This window comes from Podarcis vaucheri, assembly GCF_965113315.1.
Source record: "Podarcis vaucheri genome assembly, chromosome: 9".
NCBI lineage: Eukaryota > Metazoa > Chordata > Lepidosauria > Squamata > Lacertidae > Podarcis > Podarcis vaucheri.
In genome coordinates, this window is record NC_138767.1 from 51,810,873 (window position 1) to 51,835,767 (window position 24,895).

At 42.1% G+C, this 24,895-nt stretch overlaps 1 protein-coding gene across 2 annotated transcripts in view; it reads left to right on the forward strand.

Moving 5' to 3' along the window:
• Positions 1 to 24,895, forward strand: part of WWC2 (WW and C2 domain containing 2) — a 117,118-nt gene that overhangs the window by 83,382 nt on the left and 8,841 nt on the right. For both annotated transcript variants that reach the window (XM_082237189.1, XM_082237190.1), the window contains exons 12-19: positions 5,351 to 5,474; positions 7,019 to 7,099; positions 7,374 to 7,460; positions 10,538 to 10,730; positions 13,253 to 13,417; positions 15,150 to 15,310; positions 16,616 to 16,814; positions 18,769 to 18,930. In XM_082237189.1, coding sequence (XP_082093315.1) covers positions 5,351 to 5,474; positions 7,019 to 7,099; positions 7,374 to 7,460; positions 10,538 to 10,730; positions 13,253 to 13,417; positions 15,150 to 15,310; positions 16,616 to 16,814; positions 18,769 to 18,930 — 1,172 coding nt within the window. The remainder of the gene's footprint in view (positions 1 to 5,350; positions 5,475 to 7,018; positions 7,100 to 7,373; positions 7,461 to 10,537; positions 10,731 to 13,252; positions 13,418 to 15,149; positions 15,311 to 16,615; positions 16,815 to 18,768; positions 18,931 to 24,895) is intronic.

The following is a 24,895-nucleotide window of genomic DNA, read 5'->3' on the forward strand; positions in this document are numbered from 1 at the left end:
GACAGTAGCCTCTATAGCAAAGCTCTGCTCTGCAATCTTGGGCACATTGATGTGGGACTAGGCATTCTTTCGTAGATATTGACATCTCCTGCTATATAGTGCTTTGATGCCAATGCTTTGAACGAGTCTTTTTCAACCTGCTGCCCTCCAGGTATTTTGGATTACAGTTCTTATCATTGACCATGCTAGCTGGGGCTAATGGGAATTGGAGTCCAACAACATTTGGCGAGCACATGGTTGGGGAAGGCTGAATTGTGCTCTGAAACAGGCATGTTCAAGAAGAGAAGAGTTGCTGGCACTGTTAGTTGCTTTGGATAGCTGTAGCAAGTTATTTTTATTTATTAAATTCATATAACACCTGTTCTCCCAAGTAGCTCAAACTGGTACACGTGGTTCTCCTCCTCGTTTTGGGATTTGAAACCTGGTCTGCCAGGTCCTAGTCCAGCACTCTAACCATTGCACCACACTGGCTGTCAAGTTGATTTGGTCAAGTATTGGATTAATGTGGTAACTGAAGCTCGTTTCATGGCATAGACCATTGTAGCAAAGAATGCTGGTTGCAGCCCAAGTGGATTCATGACATACAATATCGATAGCCAGCTGTTATTGCCCAAGCTGGGCTCCCAGAGCTGACTGTCTGCCATCTGCTCAGTTGCCTGAGTAAAGAAAGAAAAATCTATTTGTAATATGAATGACAGTATTTCAGTGCTTAACTCAAGCTTAACACACTTGGCTGAGCTTACTTGATATGAAATAGTACATTCTCTAGCTTATCGCAAACTTGCCAAAAGTGTAAGGACTGCAGATGGCTAAAAGCAGGGTCGGGGTTTTGGGTTGTTTTTTTTTAAGATAGCAAGAGGCTTTTCTTCTTGCTCAGCTTGTGGAGGGGGCGGCTGTATGCGTCTGTTTTGTGCAATGTGAGACTTTTATTGGCAAGCTGTAATCTTCTCTAGTTCTCTCCCAGTGCTATAGCTATCAAATTCTCATGCACGACACCATACATGTATGCTCAGGAAAACTGGACATCTGTACACCTTCAATTCTGCCTCACTGTGGTTATCTGATGCATCTGTCAGAACCTGGAATAAGTTGTGTTTTATATCTCAAACTTTGTGGAGGTTTCAACCGCTCATTAGTAATGGAAGAAATGGTTTAAAAATAAAGGCGTTTGTTGGCAATACCGTGGAAGTTTTTTGTAACCTGGCTGAGGCTACATGTGGCCTGAGAGGGATTGTCTGCAATTTACATACTCTCTCCTATTCTTGTCACTTGGACTTAGTTTCTGATCCAACATGTACCTATAGCTCCCAGTATTCAAAAATCCATTTATTCTGCTTTCCTTTCCCTATTGCCAGACAAATGGGAAAATATATCCTAGTTCTGTGCAAAGATGCAGACAAAATGAAGTTGATAAAGGATGTGTTGTAGAAATTTTCTTTTAACGGGATAGGGAATCCTTTTCAGACCATGGGTTGTATTCCTTCATGGACAACCTTTCAGAGGCTGGGGGACAGGTAACACATCGATTACATGATGTGGCGCACATACACACTATTTGAATGGGAATTCCACTCAACTTTGCGGAGTGGCCCCCTCAAATATTTTATTGGGGGGCCGAAGGGACCTCAGTCCCTAGGAGTTGGTTTCTGTGCTACACTATGTTACATCCTAGCTTACAATAGGCTAGAATGGATTGTTTGTTTGTTTGTTTGTTTGGGGGGTTTTTACATGCACACATCCACCTGTTAAGATCAGCAGGAAGGGTGTCTCTTCGTATTTCTGCCACCCTCAGAAGTTTGGGAACAATAAGCAGCCCTGGAGAGGACATTCTCTGTGGCAGTCCCTAAATTGTAAAATTCAGTCCCCACAGTGGTACCTCTGGTACTTCCACTATACAGCTTTCAGGGAATAGTGAAACGTACCTCTTTACCTGGCATTTGACACATGAGAGATGTATTTTCAGGGTAGATTCTTAATGGCCAGATAGAGACGGACCTAGAGAACCACTTTTGTCCGCAGACCTGAGGTTCCGCATCCCTGTTACATATGATAAAGAGTGAGAAACAATTATCCCCTTATTCAGTCTGAGCCTGTATCTTGTAGAAGATAGGTGTACCATAACTCTGAATGTTTTTTTGCCCTCCCAAATTCAGTCATACCTTGGATCCCGAACACCTTGTGAGTCGAACATTTTGGCTCCCAAACGCTGCAAACCTGGAAGTGAGTGTTCCGGTTTGCGAACATTCTTTGGAACCCAAATGTCTGATGCAGCTTCCGCGGCTTCTGATTGGCTGCAGGAGTTTCCTACAGCCAATCAGAAGTTGCGCCTTGGTTTCCAAACGTTTTGGAAGTCGAACGGACTTCCGGTACAGATTTCATTCGACTTCCAAGGTACGACTGTACTGGAAAGATTTGAGGGCCTGTGTATACTTTGTATTACTTGCTTTGATAGAATTTAGCATTCCCAGTTGGCAGAATTTTTATTCTAACAAATGTTGTCATATGTACGCTGTGTGGTCCCTAAATGTACGTTTCTTGTGGCAGCTTGAATGGTCCTTTATCTCTAAAGCATTCAAGGGCTATAAGAATTTGACAGGATTTACTTTCCTTAAAAAATAACTCTTCTTTCATTTGCAAAATGGGATATCTGTAATCCTAACTTTGAGTTTAAATTGGGAGCAGGGGAGAAGTTTACTGATGGTACTCAATCTGCCATTTAACAGAGCAGTTCTATGCAGAGTAACTCAGTAAGTTCTACTAAGTTTAAATGGGTAAGTGTTCATAGAATTGCAGCTTTCACCTGCTTTTTACAACTGTAGTACCAATGTATTTGGTAAGCTTAATCATTCTCTTGATACTAAGCATATTTTACTACTTGAATGTGAATTGGGTAGGTTATAAAGAAGCTACTCTGTAACTTGCATCCTTCTATGTATAATCTACAATCTCCATTATATCAGCTTTGTTTATCTGCAACTGCTAGTTATCTGAATTCACTGTGCGTCCTTTAAGTAGCACATAGGAAAGGCAATCCCTAAGTGCATACTGTACCTTTTGATCATTCATTTGCATTGAACTTATTCCTGAAATTCCGGTATATATCTAGTTTCATTGTTAGCTGCTTTTAGTTCTGTTGATTTCACTGAGAAATTTAAGCATGTGCTTAGTTCTCTCTCTCCCCTCATTGAAATCATCTCTCCCCCCCCTTGCCCCCCTTGACTTTGACTCTTTTATTTTTGCAACATCCATGCCTGCTGTCTCTTGCATCTTTATATGGTGCGGGGGCTTTGTCCTCAAACATAGGTTTTCCCATGCCAAATATCTTTGGGAGTAACAGAGTTAGAATTACCATGAAGTTCTTCCACAGACAGTCTCTGTCATTGTCAAAGTCGATTTCAGACTGCTGCGGTTATTCCTGGGGGTAATCAATAAATCATGTCATCACCTTCACCCCTCTCAAAGTGGTGGAAGAAAAAGCACTTCATCATCAAGGAAAAAGCATCCCCACTGCTACAAATGAAAGGAGAAATGCAGCAATCAATCCTCTAATCTGAAGCCTTAAAATTTAAACATCTTAACAAGATGTAAAGTCATGACTCAGGAGGGGGGCGTAATGCATACCAATACACTTGGCTCCTTGGCAGATGAAAGGACTCCTCAGCCTTGCAACTTATTATATTACAGGATGCTGCTTACAGTGAATGTTTCTTGCTCTCTGCAGGAAACTCTAGCTCATGAATGTGAGCTGAAGATTGAAATTAAGAGGTGGTTGGCCCTAAAGATTCTCCTTAAGTTTTGATAGTAGAATCATATCACATTCGGCAGAACATATCACTGCTGAAACGAAGGCAGAATTAGAATTAATTTCTTACAGGGATTTTGGTAGGAAGAATTCTATAGAGAGCCAGTGTGGTGTAGTGGTTAAGAGCAGTAGATTCGTAATCTGGTGAACCGGGTTCGCGTCTCCGCTCCTCCACATGCAGCTGCTGGGTGACCTTAGGCCAGTCACACTTCTTTGAAGTCTCTCAGCCCCACTCACCTCACAGAGTGTTTGTTATGGGGGAGGAAGGGAAAGGAGAATGTTAGCCGCTTTGAGACTCCTTCGGGTAGTGATAAAGCGGGATATCAAATCCAAGCTCCTTCTTCTTCTTCTTCTTCTTCTTCTGTATGATATTTTAATTCAAGTGTGGCCAGCCAACAAATGTCATCTGACCTGTAGCACTTGGGCAGCTTTCTTCCTAAGGAGAGATGCCTTTTCAAACATGAATTGCCCATCTGTCATCCATTTCATGTGGGAGAGGAGCAACACCTTTGAAAGTGTACATCATCCAGGTGTGACCTGTCCAATCGGCACTTTCAGAGCTTCCTCTTCTCAGGTGTAACGTTGTCCAGTGCTGGGCAGTCTCCTATCTGTGTCGAGTTTTGGAGATTCAGACTGGGGCATCTGACATCCAACCCAATCTGCACTTTCAGAGGCATCTCTTGGGCCACTGAGCCACATAAAAAACCAGTCCCCCAGTTGATTCGTCCTGGCTGTGGTTTAGTAACCTTTGATAGGGCAAAGGATAGGTTCCCCAATCCTGTCCTAATTGCTAGGTGTGGGGACTGATTCACTTGTTGGCCAAGTTGAAGAATGGGGCCTTTGCTCTGACTTGGCCCTTAGACATTCCATTTGAAAGGCTTGTCAAGCACACTGCTTTATAGTATTTCTCAAATAGAATGTGGTGGCAAGCTTGAAAGGTGGGGAATATTCATTTGTAGCTAAGGACTTGGAATAATGCTGATGGAAAACTGTTATGGGCAAGTTAATAACGGTGCTAGGCTATGAAGCTGATTAGTTTTGCACAAAAGCCCTAATGAAAGTATGCAATACATTGGTTTTCCACTAGTATGTTGGAACCTACAAGTGGATCATTCCCAGACCTGAGATTGGTGACATCAATGGCACCAGCATTCCCATTTTCTTTGTTTGGTGGGAGTATTGTTTTTGGGGGGGAAGAAGTAGGGAGATTGTGATAAGATGCAAAGCAAGATAGTCCTCCTTTACCTTTAATGGTTGTACAAAAGAGAATTGTAGTGGCGGTAGCTTTTTTCAGCCCTAAACAGCAAGATGCACTTAACACAATCTCTCTTCTATGTAATTGTAGGTTGGGGTTAAAGGGGAGTCCTGGATCTAAAAAGGTGTGGTGCTATTTCAGTAAATAACAATAAATGACTTGTGATGAAACGAGTTACTCTGCTTGTTGCCCAAGATGCTTTTCAACTTGACTGTGACTTTAGAGCTTTGTGTATATGCTTTTCAGATTGATAGAACCTAAAACAAAGATTTTCTTCCTTCTTGCCTACTTAGGTGTTGACTTACCAAGAAGAACAGTAAGTCACCACATTGAGGAGAAGGCAGGGTGTGTATCTGCTGCAGTATCTGACGAGTCCATGGCTGGAGACAGTGGTGTATACGAAGCTTCTGTAAAACAGTAGGTTTAAGGCAGAATTCCATTTATCCAAAACTAAAATATGAGCATCTGGCTCTGTCATGTCCAGGCATTTTGCAACAATTTGAAAAATAGTATGTGGAGCTGAGTCGAAACAATTTATCTCGTTTTGTATTGGTTCCCCACTCCCTTTGCTCATTTGGGTAATTGTAAACACCTTCTCCCTATTTTGATGATGAGCTTCCCCTGCTGTTTCATTGCCCACACAATCCTCAGCCTCATTTGCCCACACTTACCGGCTATTGAAACTTATGTCATTTTGTCAATAGCGTCACAATGCTGCATCTGACATGATGGTGTCACACAGATGCCACTTACCAAAATAATGTGAGTTGCCACAACCAATGATATTAAAATGCAGTGTGGATGAACCAAGACTGTGGATTGAAAGGACAAAGAATTTTTAAAACTGCACAGAAACCAAACATCAACCAGGGGACCAAAGGACTACTGTATAAGAAGCAAGTATAGCTAGGGGTTGTAATCTTTTGGGTATTTTGAAACCCTTGGCTTGAAGGACAGGTTATAAATATGTAATAATAATATAAGAGGAATATCAACTTTGCAAAAACCATACTGCATGTCCCTAATTTAAATTTAATAGTGTACTGTTGAAACATCTGAGAATTCAAAGGCAGGATTAAAATATTAGTATTAATAGTAATTAACTTACATGCAGACCAATCTGAATCCCTTTTTTTGACTGGAGCATCTGCAGGGGCCCCAAGTGTGTTCACCAAACGCATAAGGTAACATCACCGGGAGCAGAAGAGGGGACAGAGCTGGATCAGCTAAGAATCCACTGGAATTTAATTAAGGTGGTCTAGTTACTGGCAATGGGCCTGATCTGAGCTTTTCTGCTGGGCCAGCTATGGTTTTGTTGCCCCATTCTGCCTTGCTGCTAAGAGTTAAAATTGCTCCCATAGTTGGCCTTTCATTCATTCATTCATGTTAGCACAGAAAGAGGAGAAAGAAGATACTACTTGTAGAGACTGAAAAAAATAATCTAACATCCCAATGCAATGCTTTCAAGAACAGAAGACTTTTCATTTGTTTTTTTTTAAAAAGCTCTTTCTTGTTTCAAAGCACAATTCTTTATAATAATCAGAATAAATGACCTAATAAACACTGAAGGGTAAAACACAATTTTATACAATTTGAGGCCAATTGCAAGCATGCATGCATGAATGGGGGAGTTTCTAGTCCTTGTATTGATTTGTTCTCTCTTTGCGCATGCAAGCAGTTATAAACAATGATGACCCTTCAAGGGAGGATCCTCAAATAATTAGCCATTAGTGAGATCTACCTTAGCAATGCTTCCTTCCTAGATCCACAAGGAAGTAGCTGTTTTCTGTCATCACTTTTTGACATTACATATGAAACGATAAAATCCTAAGCATTGACTTGAACAGTGCATTTGGAACAATCTTACAGTTTTGGTATAGAATAAATAAAGTATATTACTGCTCAAAGGTATAAATGTTGGTCTGCTGTGGCTATTCAACCTCTTTTCCTCTCTCCTCTAGACCAAATGATAGTGAAGAAGTTGCATATAGTGAAGATGATACAACAGTTCTGGAGGCACCTCAAGTGCAAATAGGACTCCGGTAAGTCAGTGGCGTAGCGTGGGGGGTGCAGGGGGGGCCGGCCGCACCAGGCGCAACATATGGGGGTTAGAGGGCGCAAATCCACGGGTTAGGGGGCGCAAATCCACAGGCTAGGGGGCGCAAATTACTTGCCTTGCCCCGGGTGCTGACAACCCACGCTACGCCACTGCGGTAAGTCGGCGCATGTGAAAAGTCAGGCTATTCCTTGACTTCTGCAAATGTGCTACAAGTGCCTGATGCAGGGTTTTGTTTTGTTTTTGTCTCTTCTTAACAGATACGATACAAACAGCTCAAGTTTTGTGGTCATTGTGGGGCAGTTACAAAATCTTCATGCCCTTTCTGTATCCCCTGGCTCCAAAGTGTAAGTAACGTAATCCCCGGATTACGGTTTATCACATTTTTTTGGATCCATGGGTGTATTTGGAATTGGGAGAAAGTGCTGTGGGAACCCCCTTTTCTGGTTGCTTATCTTTCACCATCTCCCCACAAACATACTCCCCACAAACATACCAAAAGTCAATGATCTTTGCTTTTCTGAGGAAGCTGGGTTAAAGTTGGATCCAGTAGAATTATTTAAGGGTTTTTTTTTTATTCTGTAAAGGTTGATGCCTTATTTCTGGACTGGATAAATACTCACATAGTCTTTAAGAAGATGGCGGTGGTGGAGGAGGAAGGAACCGTACGGATGCAAGATTACACTTTCCCCTTCACACCAAAGCCCTGCCATGTGACCCTGTCCTTATTTTTCCATTACATTTCACCTTAGAAAGTTGTGTGCTCCTTCTCTGCGTCACAGAAGCACCCATCTTCTTTCTTTGCCAAGCAACAAACAGTGCCCTGCCCCACAAATAAACAGGAATATAGGAAGATATTTTTAATACCTGTGAGGTTTCAAACTGTGCCTATACACAACATTTTCAAAAGGTGGTCTCAGAGCTATAGGTGAACCCAGCTAAGGTGTCCTTTTAAGTTCCTGTTGCTTTTTGGCCTTACCTAAAAAGGACACAAGTTTCTATAGTTTAGCAATGCCCCATGCATGATATATGCCTGGATTTTTCTAACTATCAATTTGACAGGCAAGCAGAAAGTCTTCTCCAGAAGGAGCTGACCTTAAACTGACTATACCTTTTGAGTTGTATCTGAGATTCGTATGCTACCTGGAGACCATTTTAAACATTCATTGTATGTGTGTAATGCATTTGCATTTCAAAGGGAATGGAGTTTCACCTTCTCACTTGATAAGCAGACCAGCGCCTTTTTGCGAAAGCATGAAATGCCTCTTTTACTGGGAGCACTTGTTTCCGTCAAGGTAGCTTAATTTGTGGAAATATTTATGTACTAAAAGGCTGCTTTCTACATCACAATATGGTCTGGGAGCGCTCCCACAAGACTTAAGCTGTGTACACATTACCGCTTACTCGTGCTCCAGCTCATTCCCACCACTGGGAAACCGAGTAAGCGTGACAATAAGCCACAGTCCATAGGTATCTTGCCGCTTCTTGAGAAATATTCCCAGCCTGATGCATTTTCCCTCAAACCAGCTTTCACCCAGTTAGAAAATGGAAGCTGCAGTTAAGCGGAGGTATGTACAGTTCTGGATGCCATTGCATGTGCACAGGTAACAGCTTCGGTGAATTGGGAGTTCAGCGTGGGGAAACAAACCAGGTAATAGGCATCAAGTGACGACATCCATTCGCCCTATCTGGTTTGTATAGAAAAGTGAGAACAGGTCTTGAAACACAGCGGGGAGAAACAACCTCACTGTGTTTCAAGCGACTAATGCAGTGTTTCCCAAACTTGGATCGCCAGCTGGTTTTTTTTTGGACTACAACTCCCATCATCCCTAGCTATTGAGGGCAGTGGTCAGGGATGATGGGGATCGTAGTCCAAAAACAGGGGGAGATCCAAGTTGGGGAAACACTGCACTCATGTGTACATGGCCTTAGGAAACACAATGTAGAACAGAGAGCGAGAGAGTGCTCCAGCTTGGTTTCTATTTTATCCCTCCCTGCTTTGTTTTCAAGCACGCAGTGTTGTGCAAGGAGCACTCCCAAGTTGCTGAGCTGTATTGTGGGATGAAGCAATATTACGAGCATTCCTTTAAGCTTTAATTGTGTGCTTGTGGCAAATAAACAAAAGCAGCTGTTTGGGGATAGCAGGACTAGCTATTTTCCAAACTGTAGATGTGGATGGGGTTGATAACTGTAAAAAAACTGGACCATAAAAAGATTGGTTGACATGATTATATGAGTTGAAGATACCTGAGGGAAGGTCTTGGGATTTTTTAAATTTTATTTTAAATAATTTCTTTGCCTCTTTTCATTTAAAAATAAATCCCAGGGCAGTTTACCACAAAATAATAGTAATGAGACAATAGAAATGAAATAGTGAAACTCCACAGTTACAGTCCCATGGTTGCTAAAAGGTGGCATCAGGAAATGCTTGTGCAAAAAGATGGGTTTTTGGTTTCACATAAGATAAATAAGTGTCTGTGAGAAAGGCAGCATTTGTAAATAACTTATTTTGTAGCATGATCAACAGAATTGTTCCAGAGGTCTGCATTAAAAAGTAATAATAATCCAAGAGCAATATGAAGAGAAAGTGGCCTTTGAAGTAGATTACTGACCTCACGATTTCAACTGGTCATTGGGGTACAGGAACAATAACAGAAATATTAGTGGGAATTGGACAACTTTATATGAAGGATTGAAGATTGTGGAAACTCCTGCTGGCTGCTGGGGGTTGTATTCACATGCAGCTGGATTTACACTGACATTTCGTCACCTGTCACTGGAAACGGTCAAAACGAATTGTGTGGAGGGAGAAATGACAATTTGTATGTGTGAACCAGCACTCAGAACCTGCTAAAAGCTCTTAATATTTCTCTCTTCTCCTCCATTTTCTGCCACTTATTCTCCTTTACTTCTGTATTTTAATCTATGTGTCAGCATTCTGTTTACAATTCACAACGTTTCAGTTCACTATTTCTTATTTCATTTCAAACTCTCAAATTTCTCTGCTTTATTTTTCCTAGCCCCTTTTGCATCTTTAAAAGACTTTTCCAACTTTCTAGCATATCATCAGGATAGTATTTAGCAGCCTAACACATCCCCTGCTATTTCCAGTAGGATAACGGACTCTACAAATTCCATCTGTGATTTGTGAGCTCTTCTTAACTCCCACCCACTCTTGAGTTTCAGCATTTCCATTTCTATTTCCACTTTTCTTTCTTTTCCCCCTATTTTTTCCAGTGGCCGGGTTAGGTGACACACCTTTACTATTGACATCTACAGTATAAGGCAGTGGGCACCGAAGTCTCTGCAGTTGAACAAAAGACTTTTCCAGGAATAAGACATTTCTTTTACAAGTGTTTTGCACAGGGGCTTTCGGATACTTGTTTGAATCATCTTCCGCATATTTTTTCTTCCCACCTCCTAGGTATTTGAGAGTTGCAGTTCTTCCCTCTTCCGCTGACATCAGCTGTCTTTTCCGCACGAAAGTCCACTCTGCTGCTGAAACTCTTTTATTTAGTGAGATGTTCAGAGTAGCCATTTCCCAGGCATCTTTGCAGCAGAAGACTTTGAGAGTGGATGTCTGCTCTGTCAGTAAAACTCGCTGGGAAGAATGCCTAGTAAGTATTCTTTATTATTGGCTTTGTTTGATGTTCTTTTGTTTTTTCTCATGCTGATAGATAGGGAGGCTTCTGAGGCATGCATTAGCAACCTCCGCAGGACTTAATATATTCATCTCTGATATGGGATGATTGTGGAATTTAGATTCCCTTTTGATCACAGTATTACAGAGGTAGACAATTTGTTCAGTGCTGAGGGCTTCATTGAAAATGCATCATAAGCCTGAGGGCTGCAGCTAATATACATATTTTAGACACATGTAATAAGCATAATTTGCATATGGTTTTAATCGATGTAGTCAACGGCAAGCTACAATGAGCTTTGCAACAAAATAGTGTGCTCCAAGCATGGCAGCCTTTGGTTCAGCCTCTCAACTCAATTTTTTACATTTCAGCTTAGAAGCTGAAAACAGTAAGAATTTTTTTTTGGGGGGGGGGATTTGCTACTATTTGCATTTTTTCATCAGATTCTTCTACATCTCTCTCCAGCTGTGACAACTAGGAAATTTAATGAAAACCGAAAATCCTTTGTTTCTAGCAGATATGCAACCCACATGGAGTAGTTATCCCTTTGGCCCTAAAAAAATTGTGTAACTTTAGGTTGCAGGTAGATGGACAGGGTTCAGTTTTGTTGCTTTTATTTTGACTTCCTGTCACATTCACAGAGTGGGAGGGGATGATGGAAGATTGGAATTGAACCTACTAAAAACTTAAATGCCAAACAGTTGGTGCAATTGTTGTGCTTGCAGGAAGCAAACTTTTGTCTACCGGACAATGTTTTTGTTCTTTGGCTATGGAGAGAGGGAAATGCCCCTCCGCAACACAAGCACACCGGTTTATTTATTTTGAGAGGGTAGAAGCACTGGAATGTATTTTACGTTTGTGACACCTGTTTTCGCTCCATGGCTGACACGATTCTGTCTTACTGTGGCTCTCAAAAGCCCTATTGACATGAACAAGAAACACACGAGTTAAATACTTAAAATACAGTTTTGGCGCTGATGCAATTTCCTGGCCTACCTTTTATGTTGATATCTGACAGCATTGACCCACAACACACATCAATACAGAAATGATGTGCAGCCTAGAAAACTGCAAAGCTAGTAAGTTTCTTCCATTTGCCTTTGGAAGATAGTCTACTAAAGTGCCTTATACCAAATTGCTCCATGGAGCCCAATATTGCCTACAGACAATCTTTTTCCAAGACAGAATTCCCATGCCAGGGAATTGAGCCTGGGAACTTGTGCAAGCAAAGCATGGGTTCTGTCACTGAGCTCTGGCTCCTCCCCTACCTCAGTGGCAAAGGTGCATCAAGCAAAATGGTCACATCCCCCCTGGATAAGAGCACCCTGGTAAGAAGCTGATTGCTCTGATTTTCTTTGTGTTTCTCACGCTATCATTGCCTCAGTAACCATTCAGTGGATAATAATATAACGGAAGCATATTGATTAATAACCATGGACACTGCTAGAGTTTAAAATGATGGCGCCTGAGGCATGTTGCGCAATAGGGCTCTTCAAGCTTCGAATAGGAGCCTGAATTTTCTTTTCTTGCATATAAAACCACATTCTTTCCTCATGATGGACTGATGCCAGGTTTTTTTTTTTGCCTCAGGCACCAACTTAGTACTGTTTCTTGCATGGATCTGTTATATTTGATTAGATTTACAGAATTTAAACTACTATATATATTTATCCTTGTGGGTATGCATTGTCTGGTCCTTAATATTTCTAGATTACAACACACACACACACACACACACACACACACACACGTGTGTCCCCTTTAAATCAGGTTGTCCCCACATTGAGGGAAAACACAACAGCAGCAAAAGACTGGCTCTTACCAACCAGTGAAGAAGATCTGGGTCCCAGGGCTTAGTTGGGACTCCTTCTGTAGAGTCCTTCTGAATCCCAGTTGCTTGTGGGTTTCCCACAGGTAGTAGTTGCTGTGAGAACAGGATTCTGGGCTACTGTCGATGGGCCATTGTCCTGTTATTATGTAAGAGGTACAGGAAGCTAGAGGTATTTGAGGATAATAATAATAATAAATTTTATTTATATCCAGCCCTCCCAAGCCGAAGCCGGGCTCAGGGCGGCTAACAACAATCAAATAATCAAACAATCAAATAATTCAATATTCTAAAAACATTTCATTTTTAAAATTAATTAAAATCAAATTGATGGCAACCGTTAAGCAAAATTCTGTGCAGGTTGCCAGAGGAGGGAGTCAGGCTGCGCCCTGACCAAAGGCCTGGTGGAACAACTCTGTCTTGCAGGCCCTGCGGGAAGATGTCAGGTCCCGCAGGGCTCTAGTCTCTTGTGACAGAGCGTTCCACCAGATTGGAGCCGCAGCCGAGAAAGCCCTGGCTCTAGTTGAGGCCAGCCAGTGTAAAACTATGTTGACATATTTGCATTGTTTCATCAGGGAAGGGGTGGTTGTATCTATTAAAATTACTGTTATTTTTTATTGATTTGGTTTTCTAAATAACCAATGAATTATCATTTCACATTTCTGTGCAGGCTGGAACTCAAATAAGTCTGGCAGACTTGCCATGTTCAGATGAGACTTCTACTCTCTGGTATAACTTGCTGGCTTACAAGCAGATTCCTAGGAAAAAGAATAAGGAACTAAAGGAGGATCCTGTATTTGTACCAAACAATCAGTCGCCTGGCTCCTTGGACCTGGTGAGCAATGTGTGATGACTTCTTGAACAGGAGACTAGAAAAATAGAAGCGGCAACGGTGAAGCAATTGTACTGTCTAATTATTTGCTCCCTCCTGCTGCTTTTGTTAGCTGACTGCCATATGGCCTGAGTAGAGGTGTGTAATTTGGCTTCTAAGAACCAAATCTACCTTGTAAGGGGGAGGGGGACACCTGCAAGCCGCATGTTACCACATTAAAAATTCCCTGTGCATAAAAAACACAACACTAGCTCATCGTGGAGAAAGCTTAGGCTACTTTCCACAGTGTTATTTGTTTTGTTTATTTAATAAAATTTGTATTGTATTGTGTTCTTATTTTTTTAAAAAACCATTTGTAAGCAGTTTGCAACAATATAAAATAAACATTAAAAATGGTTGAAGGAAAACAGTTAAAAACAGGCATTAAGATATTCAAAAGATAATTAAAATCAGCAGAAGCCAAAGAAAAGCTCAAAACATATTTAACCTCTATGTGTCTGGATAGGCTTGCCTAAACAAAAATAATTTAAGCAGGTTTTGAAAAGAGCACAGTGATGGTGCCTGTGGAATGTCAATAGGCAGAGACTTCCAAAATGTAGGCCCTGCCCACACTGGAAGCTGGAAGTCTTGCAAGGCCAGAATGAGAATTAAGGGGCACCTATAACAATGCCAGTTCCACAGGTCGAAGCTGTAGAGTGTGTGCATATGGCATGAGGTGTTCCTGTAAGTAAACTTGAGGACTTTATATACTAATAGTAACACCTTGAACTGGTAGCAGTGCTGTTGTTTTTACATGGAGTTCAGTTATTCAATACATACACACACACACACACGCCTTCTGCCTGTACTTGGACACCTATTCTCAGCTACAAAGTGTGCAATTATACTGGGCCTGCTTGGATTATCTTCTTTCCTTGATCTGCTATTCTATGTGTGATGAAAAGTAAGAGCATATCCTGCCTACCTGGCTTGCGTAGCCCTCCTGAAACATGTATAACAATCTTAAAGGCACATAAAATCCATCACACACAGGCCCGATCACATGATTGCTTCCTAGATTTTACCTGGAATGACAGCTTACAAGATCCGGGCCTTCCTGCATTGGATTTAATGAACATGTTGTCTTTTATGAACATTATGTTCATGTACGGTTGTCCCGCTTCAGCGACGTGGGAAGGGAATGAGCATTCCTGTTCGCTACTACAAGTCGGGGAACAGAGCCAGAAAAAGTTGTAATCTTACCTGGCTGGTTGTCATTTATGAATGTCAGATACTTCTGTAAAGTTTGCTTTTGCCAACTATGCATAAATGGCAGCTATTTTTTTTGCAGCATACAGTTAATACGTAATTTTGAACCAAAGAACCACAGTATATTTCCTTTACTATATCCTTTCTGAGACAGTACATTTTGGAAGGGGGTATAATTTTCACAAGGGATGCATGAATTCTGAAGTCACATGGAAACATGGTGTCACATGAACAACCAAATATGTTCGGCCCTGAGTTTCTCATGATGTTGCCCTGCTTATGTCCATGTGTTCCTGCAGATGTTTTTCTGATCAATACATTTAATCAACACCTTTTCTGAAAGGTAGATTCCGGTAGAGTGTAATTGGCAGTGCCGGTGTAATTGACAAAGGCATTGTCTGTTCACAACTATTAATAGGGCAGGTTTTATAAGTAACATTGCTCAGTATGTCTTCTAATGTAGATCTGCTTCCAATGTCTCTGTTAGGATGCTGTGTCAGCATTACTGGAAAGGACATCAGCAGAGCTGCAGGCAGTAGAACAAGAGTTGGCAGAGGAGGAAGATGAAGATGAGGAGGAAGAAGAGGAGGAGGAGGAAGAAGAAGAAGAGAAGGGTGTACAGGAGCCACAACATGTTGAAGAAGACTGGTAGATTGATTTTTTTAAAAAATAAAAATAATGTTGTTATTTATAAAGCAACATAAAAAACAAGGCTGATCGCTGAAAGAAACTTCTGCTCACCATCTGCTCCTCGTGCATGTAAAATTAACTTCTTACCCTTTTAGACCCCTTGGTGGAGAACTGCACGTTTCACTTGCTGTTTTCCCTACACCAGTTTTCCCAGTGCTGAAGAGAGAAGCTGTTTTTATTTGTTTGTTTTAAATTGAAGTTGTATTTTGTGTCTTGAGTGGGAAGTGCAGTAGGAATTATGAATGGCCTATCCGCCACACACGCTACCACCATTGAGTCTGCACACAATTAAGATTTCCAGGAGAACCCCACCCCTTGAAATCCCAACCCCCATTTCCCCTGCCAGCCCTGGCACCACACTGTCTGCATAGGAGAGGGGAAGCCTGGTGGACATGCATTGGCTCTCCCCATGAGATTGTGGGTGGACAGCGATGCAGCCGGAAGGCAAAGGCCTGCTCTCTCTCTCTCTCTCCTTAATAGCACAGAAGCTAATGACTTAAGGGGCTACAGCCCACTCCCCATGCGTAAGAACCTGTGAGACCTCTTGGATCAGACCAAAGGTCCATTTGGTCCAACGTCCTGTTTCCCAGACAGATGCCTCCAAGAAGCCTATAAGCAGGTTGTGAAGGCACTAGCTCCTCCCTTTTGTTTTATGCTATTTAGTGACATAAAACAATGAAGATGGGTATTATCTCTTCTTTGAAGCCAGCCTTGCATTGTCCACAATAAATGTCGAGTTTGGGTGATTCATCTTTCAGTAGAGATGTTATTAAATGTGGCTTAATTGCCTTGTGTTAAGATCTCACGTAAAAAAAAAATAATTAATGCAGGTAGAGTGCCCCCCCCTTCATGTTAATATAATCTTGATATCTGTAGAGAATGTGAAAAGAATTAGTCTGTATTTGCTAGTTCTACAATTGCTGGTTAATAATCATGAGAAAGGTATCTTGCATCTCTCCATTAGAACCATCTGTGGATGTCAAACGTACTGCGCTTTTGTCAGAATGTTCTAAGGGAACCGATTTGCAACAGACCTTTCTGTTTTTCTTGGAGCGGATGACTAATATAATGCATTCACATGTCGGATCATGAAAGCATTGTACTGAAATTCTAATCTACTTCTGGCTGAGATAATGTGTCGATAATAATATATCTTTTGTACAGGGTTCAGATCCCAGGCATGCCAGTATTTTTTCTTTTTCTTTCCTCTTTGCGGGCCTTGTCAGTTTTCAAGGGTAAACTTGGGTTACTTTGTTCTCACAGGCTAGGAATGCTGGCAGAGGCATCCAGTGAGATTGTGACAGAAGAAGAGGACAATGTTAAAGGGGCAGAGGGAAGCAGATACTCAGATGACAACAGATTCTGCCTTAAACTGGTGGAGAAAGGTGAAACCAAGCACAGGGAAGACAGAAAACATGCACACACGTGTCACAATGAGCAAGCAACGGCACCACCCATACTGGTGAATATTTTAGATTGTTTCTCTAATACACCACAAAGAAGACACTGACATCCTGTGGCTGTGCTTGGTCGAGCAAGGTGGTGTGTTTAAAGGCAACAGTGTTTGTCATAAGGAATCTGTTTATTGTTTTCAGCCCTATGTTAATAAATGAAGGCCTGGTTTGCATGTAACATTAAACCATAATTCAAAGCAAACCATAGTTTATGAGCACATAGCTCCACTGGAAAACAAACACAAGCTGTAGTCTGGCTTATTGTGGTGCCTGGACCCTGTCACGTGGTTTCTTTCCTTCCAAACAACGTACAATCAAAAGCCAAGGTTTGTGCTCATGGTTTGGGGCAGTGCACCAGGAGTGGGAGGGGTCTGCATGCGGTGAGCACCAGCACACTGCTTCTTCATGTTATATTTTTATGCACGAACCTGGCCAAAGTCAGCTCAGCGTTTAAACTCTCCACTGATTTCTAACAGGTTCTGTCCCCTCTGGCAAAGTGATCCTTTTTTTGTTTTGATATACAGCAAAGGGGAAAAGCAGAAAAGAGATTCTTAAGTCCTCAAGAAAAGCATTCAGCTTGCTAGTTAACATTTAATGTTTATTTGGGAGATTATTCATGTTTAATAATGAATGTATTAAATATTTAATAGGCTATTTTAATGTTTAAGCTATACTTGCATACACGGATGGTTTAATATTTTTGTTTTTGCATTTGTTATGAAGTTTTAATAATAAGGGCTCAGCGCTTCAGAGCAGTGCAGGAGAATTGTGTGTTGTGTGTTTAGGTTGCAAGCTTTAGTCAAAGAACTGGTGGAATTAAACAATGAAAAAGCACTTTTGATCAACTAAAAAGGTGTCTCCCAGTTAAGGAGGCAGCACCTATGGGGTGGGATCCAGACCTGATCTTCTGTGAGCAGAAGGACTCCTCCTATGGAGGTCAAATGGACCTAGTGGAGACTCCCACTGTGTGAAGAGGATTCTGCTGTGGGCAGAAGGAGTGGGAGAGTGATTTTCACCAATTCCCCTTTCCCCTGCAGTTCTGAATGGTCCTCCAACCCTCTGGATCAGGGTTTTGTTTTTTGTTGTTGTTTTTTTTGCGAGGGGAGGGGGAGAGAGATTGGAAGGGAAGAGAAAATATCACCCCAAATCAGCTCTGCCTCTTCCGCTAGTTTTCAGAGTTCCACTTTATGCAACTCAGGATCCGAGGCACTAAAAACAATTACTTTAATTGCAAAAATTATGGGTGGCAGGCAGCATCTTCAAAGAGGCACTCCTCTTCCTTTTGCATGAAGGGATGGCTTTGGAAGCATGTGAGTACAGTACAGTGGTGCCCCGCAAGACGAATGCCTCGCAAGACGGAAAACCCGCAAGACGAAAGGGTTTTCTGTTTGCGAGTTGCTTCGCAAGACGGATTTCCCTATGGGCTTGCTTCGCAAGAAGAAAGCCCATAGGGAAATCTCCAGGGACCTCTTTTAAATGCTGGCGGTGGGGAGCAAAGCCTCCCCTCCCCTCCGGCCTTCAGAAGAGGTCCAGGAAGGCCGGCTGGGGCCGAAAGGCTTTGCTCCCCACTGCCAGCATTTTAAAAGCAGTCCGGGATAGCACGGAAGCGCTTCCCGCTATCCCGGACGGCTTTTGAAGGCAGGCGGGGGGGGGGAGCAAAGACTTTTGCCCCCCGCCCGCCTTCAGAAGAGGTCCTGGACAGAAATCGTGCTCCGGTGGCGCAGCGGCAGCAGGAGGCCCCATTAGCTAAAGTGGTGCTTCAGGTTAAGAACAGTTTCAGGTTAAGAACGGACCTCCGGAACAAATTAAGTACTTTACCCAAAGTACCACTGTATTACTGAGTGGTGCATTGGATTCTTTGTCTTTATCTTAATTAATTTGTGCCAGAATGGGAGGGAAAGCAAGCTTCGTGGGGAGGTTTTGGTTTTAAGGATTGACAACAATGCACAATATCCTCAACAGGTTGATAAGGAAACGAACACAGAAGACAGACGTGAGGGTGTGGCTGTACGACCCAAGGACAGAGCCGGCCTCAAGTCTCAGCAGCATCCCTTTGTCAGGAACAGCATGATAGTGCGCTCACAAACTTTCTCTCCAGGCGAGCGGAACCAGTACATCTGCAGGGTAAGACAAACAGTGTTCTCCGCGAGGTCCCATTAACTAAAAGACTCATTTAACTTCTTTGGCAGTAGCACGCTACTGGCAATGAGCCATATACTGACAACCCGGCATCCATCTCTCAGCTGCTAAGCTATAGCAAGCTTGTCACTCTTGCCTGTGGACTTTAGAATTTGCTGCTTGCCATGAGCGAGCCTGGAGCTTGTTGCTGCTGTTGACATCCCCCTCACCCCACCCCACTGACATAAACACATTCACACTTTCCTATATAAACAGTACAGTGGTACCTTGGGTTACATACGCTTCAGGTTACAGACTCCCCTAACCCAGAAATAGTACCTCAGGTTAAGAACTTTGCTTCAGGATGAGAACAGAAATTGTGCAGCGGCGGCAGCGGGAGGCCCCATTAGCTAAAGTGGTGCTTCAGGTTAAGAACAGTTTCAGGTTAAGTACAGACCTCCGGAACGAATTAAGTACTTAACCCGAGGTACCACTGTACACACTTACTTAGGAGACAGGCTGCACCCAGGTATTTAAAGCACAAGGCTTCTGCCAAAGAGTCATTGGCACTGTAGTTTACCCCTCACAGAGCTACAATTTCCAGCACCCTTAACAAACTACAGCTCCCAGGATGCTTTGGGGGAAGTCATGTGACTTAAATATACAAGGGTGCACACAGGCCTCAGCCTGAAGTCAGTAAGGCTTGCTTCCAAGTGTTTAGAATTGCACTGTAATTCCATATGCCAGGAGTGGGGGGCCCTTTTCAGTCTGAGGTCTGCATGCTCTCCTGGGCAGCCTTCTGGTGTCTGTGTGCCAATGGTTGGTGGAAGTGGGAGGCCCAAAAAATGAATGCAGGCTAACACACCTAACTTCACATGTGTACTACTGGAGTGTGAACTGGTGGTGACTGATCTGGAAGAAGATATTGAGGCTGTAGCAGATGACTCAGTGAAAATTTCAACCCATTATTCAGTAGATGTGAAAAAAGCGGATTCCATGCTAGGGACCATTAAGAAAGGGATTAGAAATATAACTGCCATTATCATAATACTATTAAACAAAGCTATAGTGCAACCACACTAGGAATGCTGCTCCAGCATCATAGAGTTGGGAAAGGTGCAAATAAGGGCAGCCAAAATGATTATAGGGCTGGAGCAACTCCCCTGTGATGGAAGGCTACAGCACCGGGCCTTTTTAGTGTAGAAAAAAGGCAAGTAAGCAGGGAGGGGGCTCGATGAAAGTTTATAAAATTATGTGTGGTGTGGACAAAGTACATAGGGAGACATTTTTCTCCCCTCATAATACTGGAATGGGGGGGGGGGCTATCCAAATCAAACTGAATGTTGGAATACTCATGGCAGACAAGAAGTACTCTTCACATGGCACAGATCAGCTAAGGAATTTAGCACCACAATACAGTGGTACCTCAGGTTACATACGCTTCAGGTTACATACGCTTCTGGTTACAGACTCCGCTAACCCAGAAATGGTGCTTCAGGTTAAGAACTTTGCTTCAGGATAAGAACAGAAATTGTGCTTTGGTGGCGCAGCAGCAGCAGGAGGCCCCATTAGCTAAAGTGGTTGTAATGGTTCTAGGGGTTCCTCGTGCGTAAATCGGCGCCACAGCTGGCTGGGTTGCCTGAGTGAACCCTTTCTGTCTGGACAGCCACTCGCCCGTGGCTGTCTCAATCGCTGGCAGAATCCGTCAGTGGGCGTTTCTTGAACTTCTTCCAGCAAAGAAGCTCTTTGACGCCTAGTCTCCGCCTAGCTTCCCTGTGTGGAAGCCTTCCGCGCAGGGAGGGTGTGGATAGCGGAGGACCCATGCTCTCCCCGCTGGTCCCCGGCGAGGAGTCTTGGAGCCACCTCGCCGATTCCCCCATCTGCCCCCCCTTCTCCACTGGTGCTACGCTGATTTCCTTCCCCAGAAGATGTGCTGCTTCTCTCCCTCCCGGGACGCTCTCCGGAACCCCTCTGGAGCCCTCCCTCTCCCTCTGGCTCCGATGGCAGTTCCCTGACAGTGGTGCTTCATGTTAAGAACAGTTTCAGGTTAAGTACAGACCTCTGGAACGAATGAAGTCCTTTTTTAAAAAAAAAATTTACTTATAATTTTTTTTCAAATATAACAATAAAGGAAAAACATTCCATTAAAAATATACATCCAATTCTAATCTTTCCACTTTCAGACTTCCTTCAGTCTATCTGGAAATTTTCCATATTATCACCATTATTCACATTTCTTCCATCTGTATTGTTTTTTTTAAAAAGAACCATATTAATCTTAACAATTATTATAAAACAATATTTCTTTCCATTATTATCACAGAGCTTCTTGAAAGCCTACAAACTCTAATTGTCCTTCACATATATTTTTAATATACTCTGTAAATTTATTCCAGTCTTCGGTAAATCTTTGGTCTCGCCGGTTCCGAATTCTCCCCGTTAGTTTGTCTAATTCTGCGTACTCCATCAACTTCTTTCTCCATTCTTCTTTTGTCGGGATTTCTTCCTGTTTCCATTTTTGTGCCACCAAAATTCTTGCCGCTGTTATTGCATATAAAAACAACTTCTCATCCTTCTTTTTTATATCATTTCTTAGTATTCCTAACAGAAAAGCTTCTGGTTTCTTAACAAAAGTATATTTCAACATTTTTTTCAATTCATTGTAAATCATTTCCCAGAAACCTTTCATTTTTTTTTACATTCCCACCACATATGATAGAATGTTCCTTCTTTCTCAGAACGAATTAAGTACTTAACCCGAGGTACCACTGTATATGTTCATGGCCACCTGCATGGATGACTTTAAGACAAATTAGTGGAGGATAAGGCCACTGAAAGATGCTAGCCGCAATGATTATGTGCTGCCTCCAGTATCAGAGGCAGTGTGTCCAGCAGGGCTGCTGTTATGTCCTGGTCTACTGTTAGTGGACCAGTGGATGCAGTTTTTACCTCTGCAAAGCAGGCGACATTCCAATCACACAAAAGCAAAGGTTTCTACACCACAACCACCCCACATGCGCACATCTGCCTGTCCAGGCAGGCAAGCAAGAGGTATTATCACAACATAAGGACACTTCCCAGTCAGGCAAAAGCTTTTGAGGAGGGCCAAGATTGTGTGTGATGGAGATGGGGAAGGGCTTGGGAAGAATCCCAGTGGCTGGACAGAGATGCCTAGATGGCTGCATTGGCCTCCCCTCAAGCCTAAGATAATCTTGTCTCTTTTTCCTGTGGTGACCTCTGCTAATGCAATTGTTTATATGCAACATGCTGCTTCTGTGAGATATCTAGGAGCATATCATTTTGAAATTAATATATGCAATGTGGAAATGGCACTTCCTCTGACGGTGCTGTTTCAGAAATACCTTTTCTGGAAGAAGCTGTACTGACACAGTTTCCATGGAGCTCCTTTAGTTCCGAAGCAACAGTTTACACATTATCATAGTAGTGCTTTCAGACAAACTGCTCATGTGAAAACTGAGACGGTAGAGTTACATGAGAGACTTGCAAACAATCAGTGACTGAATGTATGAATATTCAGTTTGGCTTCCATTACTCTGAAAATCGCTCCTTATCCTCCCTTCCAGTTGCAGAAGGTTGAACAATTTCTGTCTGGTTCTGAAATGCTAAATATCTAAAAACTGGATGCTAAACAAAGCCTTGTTCTTCACACTTCATATAATATCATCTTTTTAGCTGTTCTTTAAATCTTTCCTAAATTGAACTGGGTCTTCATTTGGGGTGTGGAGGAAAGCTATTGTATTGTATAAATCAAGACCCCTACATTTGAGGTGCTAGTAACTTTCCATCATGGATATGACAATTTCAAAATGGCAGCCATCTTTGTGCTCGAATTGTGGTTAATTTTTTTGTTCAAGCTGTCCCTCCCTCTGTCTGCGATGACTAACTGGACTGGCTTTTCTCAAATAAAACTCTGAAGGCTTGAGTCTCAGTCTCAAATCCAAAGGAGGGACTAGGAGAAAGGTGGCAAATGTGGTTAAAGTAGCTACCGGCATAGCATGCAGCTATGGGCATGCAGCTAAGAAGTGGGCGTAAACACTTTCCCACACAAAATGGTGAATCCTTGAGACAACCTAACTGGAGGCCCAACGTGAATGAACAAAAGGTAGCAAAAGGCCTGAAAAACTCTACATTGCCTTGCCAAAAAGGGGCACTTGGCATATATATGCTGATAAAACTTGATCTATCTTGGTTGCCTTTACGCAATCCCACTAGCTATCTCATTCAGACTATTAGCCTTTACACACACACTGGGAAAATGCGGTTCATCTACCATGATTAATTCCTAACAAATCTATGTTGGCTGCTACTGATCGCACCATTTACCATTAGATAATTGCAGGTTCTTTTAATATATTTTTTACTATTTATTATCCATCTTTCTTTAAAAGTAATAATTCTGCAAATCGTATAATGGGAAACTGAGCTTTTGATTCTGTTTGTACCTCTCCATATGCATAAGTGACATTTAAGCACTAATGTATGGCATTATCATCCATGGTCGCTTAACAGCGTACTTCCTAGAGTAGGAAAACGAATGTCTCTTTGGGGAGAGAGAAACTTAGATCACAAAGCTATTTTTCAAATGCTAGCTACATCAGCGTATTTTAAGACTCAGAACTTGTTAATTATTGAAAATTCTGTGGTATAATTCTTGTAAATAATGTTGTTTAATATGCCTTCTAGAAGAACTGAAATGTATATCTTGCATGTAGTTTCTTTTCATTTAAAGTTTAATATGACATTTTTGTTTATACAATACAAAATCATTCCCTCGGCGTTACCCTGTCTTGGAATGCAACCCTTTGAGGATATACAGCAAGAAAAATGAGATTATTTGAAGGGGGTGGGGGTTAAAAGTGAGACAATCCGCAATTAGTTAACAAAACTGGAGTTACAGTTCAAAGGCATCCAGAAAGTTGTTTGTTGCTCTTGCACTGTGATATCATTCTACATGGTGTTTCATGGAATAGCATCGGAAACAAAGACAGGATCCTTCTCAGAAGGATCTTTCAATATAAGACAGAAATGTGAAGAAACAAACAATTCTACGTTTTAAATTGGTTGTAGTCTTAGGTCTGAGGAAAATACTCACTGCAATCAACTGTAATAATACTAAATCATGGTTTAGCGTTCTATTAAATGCAAGCAGCTTTGAGTCTTGGGCTTACATATGCTCCCTTTCCCCTCCATGGGGAGAGAAGGATATTGGAAGCTCCCATTTCTTGTTTGCAGGAAACCACAGTTGGCTGTTTTGTCCAAACGCAGCAAATTCCAGCCTTTGGGTTGCTACTAAATTAGAGCAGAAGCATTCAGTTACTGTTCCCAAGGGCATGAGGAAGGAATGCTTGAGCCCAAAGCTTGGACCTGTAATGCTACGCCAGTGTTCTGTATAAACAGTAGTTGACCAAGCAAAGGTCCCAGTTTGGTGCAGAGGGAAAAGTCCAACATTATATGCGCCTATGTAAGCTTAAAAAAAATAAATCAGTTTTCAATACATAGCTTCTTAATCCATCATGCACTTTCCTGCTTAGAGCTCTGCTGCAATCTGTAGAACCTTAAAAGCACAGTGAATGAAGCTTCCTCACATTAACCAATATAAAGAGTTTCTTGGTGATCCACTGACTAAACAAAGTTTCCTTTGAAACTTTCAGACAATTTTCTGCCTTAGACGCTCAAGTTTTGAAACTTGAGGGCAGCAGAGCAGTTGGTGATGGCTTCTATGTAAACATTGTTTAATGTAATGGAATCGTGGCACTTTTCCGGTTTAATGAATTATTGATAATCAAACTGTGGCTTTTTAGCAATTCTGCATTTATTACTAATAAGACTAATGGTGAAAGTGTAGGCACCTCCATTAGTACATGCGGTAGTTACTCTTGGCAGTTTTAACACTCGGAGCTGTTCCATTTCAAACCCAATCACTTTATGTTATAACTCTCTTGTCTGTTCC